This window comes from Hibiscus syriacus, unplaced genomic scaffold (genome assembly GCF_006381635.1).
Source record: "Hibiscus syriacus cultivar Baekdansim isolate YM2019G1 unplaced genomic scaffold, ASM638163v2 tig00110392_pilon, whole genome shotgun sequence".
Classification (NCBI taxonomy): Eukaryota; Viridiplantae; Streptophyta; class Magnoliopsida; order Malvales; family Malvaceae; genus Hibiscus; species Hibiscus syriacus.
Genome location: NW_024062720.1, coordinates 293876 through 299122, shown reverse-complemented (window position 1 = coordinate 299122; position 5247 = coordinate 293876). Strand labels below are relative to the sequence as shown.

Here is a 5247-nt window from a genome sequence, read left to right as displayed (position 1 = left end):
AAGCATTTGCATACTAAGAGACAAGATATATATTATTGGCTTGCAATATTTCAATTAAGGGTCCTAAGTTTGAATCCCCCACTTGCTTCTTGTTACTTTATTTTCTTCCAACCAGAGGGTGACACGTGTCACCCTCTGATTAGTAAAATGTGTCATGACAGTGTGTAACCAATGACACATGGCACCTCCTGGTTCGTAGGTAAATTTATTTTAATTTATTAAAATTAGGATCAAATTGAAATAATATATAAATAACAAGGACTATTTGTGTAATTATACCATCTAGGTAAGCTTGTTAACGGCTGTTAATAGTCCATGTGTATTTTCCGTCACGCCTGTTAACAGTGAGTGACCAATTTGTAACAAACAATAACTTTAATGACTGATTTGTGGCTTTTGAAACATCACTGGTAAAAACGAAAACTTACCCAAACATTAGTGACAATTAGAGTAGTTTGCCCTAGAAATTATTTAGTTTTTGCAGGGTAAAGTTGAGATGTTGGAAGGGGTCATGGCCACGACAAATGAATTTTATTTATTTTCATGACTACTGGCATGACATTCGTTTTGCTCTCACTCAACTAAACCCATTTCCAGCTATTAATTGAAAAAAAGAAAATAGAAAGGTGGAATCAATTTAATCTGTTTATTTTCTTTCACAAGTAGATAATATCTTTTATTCTTTTTGCCAAGGCCTTCACAACAACCGGCAAAAAGGAGTAAACTACGGTATATTGGTTCAGGAACTATTTTGGTTGCAAAGTTGGCGTCAAAGCCAATTTTGCTAATCAAATTCAAAAACACGAGCAAACTACGGTATATTGGTTTTATTAAGGTAGTTCAAATGATTATTATATGGTATTTGGAATGACAATAGGAAAAAAGTTACCAAGTCCAGTGCCACGTTAACACTTCCAGGCATCATGGAGACGATCCACCCTTAAGGGGCCCATCCTTTTGAGTTTCAACTGACATTTCGAGTTTCAAATGACCTTTTCTGTTGAGTTTTCTGCTAACCATCCTAACCTGAAGGGCATTTCGGTACCACATGCTTTACGAAAATGTATCTCAAAATGGTCCTTGAACAAGAAAGATCTAAATTTCATTACATTAATACATGTTACAAGTTGAGGAATAAAGAATGCTTCAATGAAATATCTAATGTCTTTCTATGCTATTGTTTTCAAACCCCATAAATCTGGTCTCAACCAGTACTGGTAAATGATCCACTTGTTAGACCTTAGAATCGTATCGCATGTCACTTGTACGGTCACATGTATCATACTCGGCTCCTTGTATGAGATATAAATAGTCTTTGGTGCATTTGGATTATGACTGTGCCGCCTCAGGTGCCGGGTAATGTGCTGCTGGTGCTAGAAAGGATGATGAAGGCACAAACAACAGAAAGTGAGAACACAGACACCCAAGTGTTTTCCGTGTACATCTCCATTGCATCTGTAAACGAGAACCGAGTACGGTTTTCGGCCCAGTTCCGGATACGGTCTGCCTCTGCTGCATATAATGCCCTACCCTGGATATGCGCATTCTTGCGTTAGAAACAAAATTTGGGAAATAGGAAGAGACCGTCCAACAATCAGTTAAAAGTATCATAAGAACAAAACTTTGACAAGCATTCCCTTTCAACAGGATTCATTAGCTGCAGTAAACCTTTTTGTTATGATGATGGAAACTATGTGACAAATGTTATCCTAAGAGAACCCAGATTTACCTGTTCATCAAACCAACGACCTTGTCGCAGCCAGGCAGTGATTAAAGCCAATAGTATCCGAGGTGGAGTCAAGTAGTTGATGGCCTTCCCTGTTCCCTTTACAACTCGCATTCTTGGAACTAGACTTCTTGCAACAGTCTCAGGAAGCTCACAAATAATATTAAACATTTGTTTGTTCTTTAAGGTTGAACCACTGCACATTTACCAAAAAAACAAATATTTGAATCATCTAAAAGAAAGTAACGAGTACCAATTTCAAATTGGATCTGCCACGTCTCTCGAGTTTACATAGACAAATACTTGAATTAAATGTTCTAAAAGTAAAAGGGACTGCCTCAAAACTCAAGATGTATCCAACATACCTTAAGAGCAGATCTGTAAGGACCATGCCTGGAGATGCTGTGTGGATTCCCACTTTAGAACGTTTGCATTCCTTCAAAAGTGATGCATGAAGCTGTCTAAGACCGCATTTTGTCGACCCATATCTGAGCAACAATCAATATCAACTATTGAGAACTTTTGTACATTACAAAAATTTGTGATCTGTTGATAAGTAGCAGCACCCAAGTAAAAGAACTAACTACAGTGACAGATGATGAGAATTTACACTGCAGTCAAAGGAGTACTGGATCCCCCAGAACCTGCACCATCCATGTTAAATATGTGTCCCCCCTTTGGCTGGTTTTTCATGATGCGCATGGCTTCTCGAGTGCAGAGAATAGAACCAACGAGATTTGTTGAGACAATCTATCCACAAAACCAGCTAGTCAGAGACAAGACAATGTCATCTCGGTAACCCTAAACCAAAAGGCATTTTAGCCACTGGATTTTGGAGTTCATGCATCTGACTTGAATTATGGTGAGAGAAAATCGATCACTAGTTACCTATTGGCTCCTCTGGTTAGTCGTGTTACAGAAACTAGTTACAAGTAGAAGCAATTAAGGCAATGTTAAATGTAAGGGACCGGTAATTCAATATCCTATGATCCTATGTACTATGAAGCTTACAAGTTTGTGAGAAGATTTATATATTATCGAAATGCGAAAAGGAGGAATTGCTCAAATAACATATCTAACAAATAAAAGATACCTGTTTAATATCTTCATCATTAAACTGTAGTAATGGTCTAAAACCTTTGTTAGTGCCAGCGTTATTTATCTGTATGTGATAAAAACAAATCAGAATCACACATTTAGCACACAAGCAAATGTTTTTTTGTCCAGACCCAACAAACAGGTACTACATGGAAGCTACTCAGACACAACAATTGCATTAGTCGTTATCAATCGTCTCATCACTCCTGTCATGCAAAATTATTTTAAGCTCAGCATCTTATATCCTAATAAAATAGAAAATATATTTCAGTTTACTCATATCAGCAAGCACGACTTTATTACACTTCTTAGGGTTAATAGTCAAAATTAATAGATAATAGGCATATGGTTGTATCTTGCATGCATCACCTCCCAAAAGAATCAACATGCTAACATGACACACTATATTGTATCTTGTCGGCATGCGCTCACATGTCATGCAAGGGGAATGGCAGTAGGAACAAGTTAGGCTATACAACTCACCCAAATGTCAACAGAACCAAGTTTGCTGATGGCAAAGTTGGCCAATTTTTCGACATCATCGGCTTCACAAACATCACATGCTATACCAACCACTTTCGCTTGTTCCAGATTCTCGCTGGATGAGCCACCGGCAGTCATACCTTCCTTCAGGTTTTCCTCAAGTTCTTTGACAGTCATATCAACAGACTCGGGACTGTCTTAACAAGATCCAATGAGGAAAAGTTTCTGTGAGAACTATACTGATAATAATAATAAATGAAAATAAAGTATTAATATCATAAACTAGCTTAATTGTGGTTTGTACTCCACCTGCGAGACGCAACAACAACACGATCTCCAGAAAGAAGAAATTCTCGAGCAAGTGCTTTTCCCAATCCTCTTGTGCTAAATCAGGCAGTCAAAAACACAAACCACAGCCCAACAAAAAGGGTAAGTTCTCTGTATCATGGATCCATTACCACATATATGCCTAAATTTTTGTTTCTAACTATATATGACCTCAGTTCTTAAACAAAAACTGTAAAGAAACTAAAAAAATCAAATGTGATGGCAAATTTATATATTGTACCTTCCGGTTATAACAACATTTCTCGGACCAGCTCGACAGTGTTCATCTAGAACTATATTTGCTCCAATCATGGTTCCAATGATAATCCCTCCAACCCAGCTATACCAAATCAATGTATTCATCTGACTGTCTCCACCTATATGAAAATTGAACTTTCCGAGAACTCCTTGAAGAAAGTCATCCAAAATCAATTCAAAGATGCACAAGTACATTAGCTAACCTGACAACTGAAAACCAGTCAAGAGAATCACTCCAGTGCTCATCATGGTCACAATATATCTTCCAATTTGCATAGCAATCTGGTTCACGAAAGGGGGGGGGGGGAACCCGAAGGTTATATCCAAGTTTAGCTTTGAAATATTACAACAAGATGATACCTCATATCAGACAATAGTGGACACCAAGAAGATGGGAATACAGTTAAACATGCATGCATAACTCAATTGTTAAAAAAATACTCCATATAGCATGATTACAACTAATTGAACAGGAATCATAAAGAAAAAGAGAGAGATTCAATTGATTACAGATGGTTTACAACTCACCGAGGAGAAAACTTCATCAACTTTAGCCACAGCTTTTTCATATTCATCTTGAGATTGAGAACCCAATTCACTTACCCCGAAAACAGCAGATTTCAAAGATTTCCAAAACCCATCACCCTTTTCCAGCTTCACTTCATTTTCCATCACAATCCCAAGATTTCTCTCGCTTTCCATCTCTTTCTCTTCCACTTCCCCTCCGTCATCTCCCTTAAACGATCGACACTTCTGCACGTGCGCCCCGTGACGGCTTCTAGTTGGAAAGGGCAACCGTACAAAACAACCACGTTTAACTTTAAGCCAGCTGCTCCGTTGCTGTTCCTTGAAACAAAACTGTGGGTCTTTCTGGAAAGTAAATAACTGAAGCTTCGTCACTGCCGCCATTTCTGTAAGAGAATCGAACTAAAAAGAAGGAATTCAGTTCCAAACTTTGTTGGCAACACAAGAATAATATAGAAAATATCTTTTATTTTCTCCTAATTATCCAGTATATTCTAGTTTTATTTATATACGTGATAAAACGATTTAAAAAATATCAGGGAGAGATTTGAAGCGGATCTTCTTAGATGGAGGAATGTGATGACCACACGTTAAAGAAACGTAATCTGCTGCACTTTTGGACGAAACGTGGCCTTGTGGGTCGGTGTTTGGCTGTCGTTTTGCTACATGTTTGGAAGCCATCGACGGGGTGTGCGACTCTTCTACGCCTTGTATCTTGGGTTATTGGTTTTGGGTTTAATAGCCATTACCGACCCGCAACGACAACTGAGACTAAAGTTTATCCCAAAGGAAGAATCAAAGAAGTAAAAGCAACAGCCTAGCTTTTGTCT

At 38.0% G+C, this 5247-nt stretch overlaps 1 protein-coding gene across 1 annotated transcript; it reads right to left on the bottom strand.

Annotated features, from left to right (window-relative positions):
• Positions 1 to 1109: 1109 nt before the first annotated feature.
• LOC120123241 (probable chlorophyll(ide) b reductase NYC1, chloroplastic) lies at positions 1110 to 4897 on the bottom strand. The gene is made up of 10 exons (XM_039142161.1): positions 4421 to 4897; positions 4096 to 4174; positions 3876 to 4011; positions 3617 to 3691; positions 3308 to 3500; positions 2820 to 2888; positions 2337 to 2476; positions 2092 to 2214; positions 1730 to 1922; positions 1110 to 1531 (listed from the first exon to the last, which is right to left on the bottom strand). The coding sequence occupies exons 1-10, from the start codon at positions 4799 to 4801 to the stop codon at positions 1346 to 1348; spliced, it is 1575 nt and encodes a 524-aa protein (XP_038998092.1). The 5' UTR covers positions 4802 to 4897; the 3' UTR covers positions 1110 to 1345.
• Positions 4898 to 5247: the final 350 nt, after the last annotated feature.

What these genes read in the sequence shown, in the direction of transcription:
- LOC120123241 (XM_039142161.1), bottom strand. Translation starts at nt 4,801, where the DNA reads ATGGCGGCAGTGACGAAGCTTCAGTTATTTACTTTCCAGAAAGACCCA. An exon ending in AATGTTGTTATAACCGGAAG is followed by an intron (nt 3,692 to 3,875) that starts GTACAATATATA and finishes TGCCTGATTTAG; the next exon opens with CACAAGAGGATTGGGAAAAG. An exon ending in AGTACTCCTTTGACTGCAGT is followed by an intron (nt 2,215 to 2,336) that starts GTAAATTCTCAT and finishes ATTGTTGCTCAG; the next exon opens with ATATGGGTCGACAAAATGCG.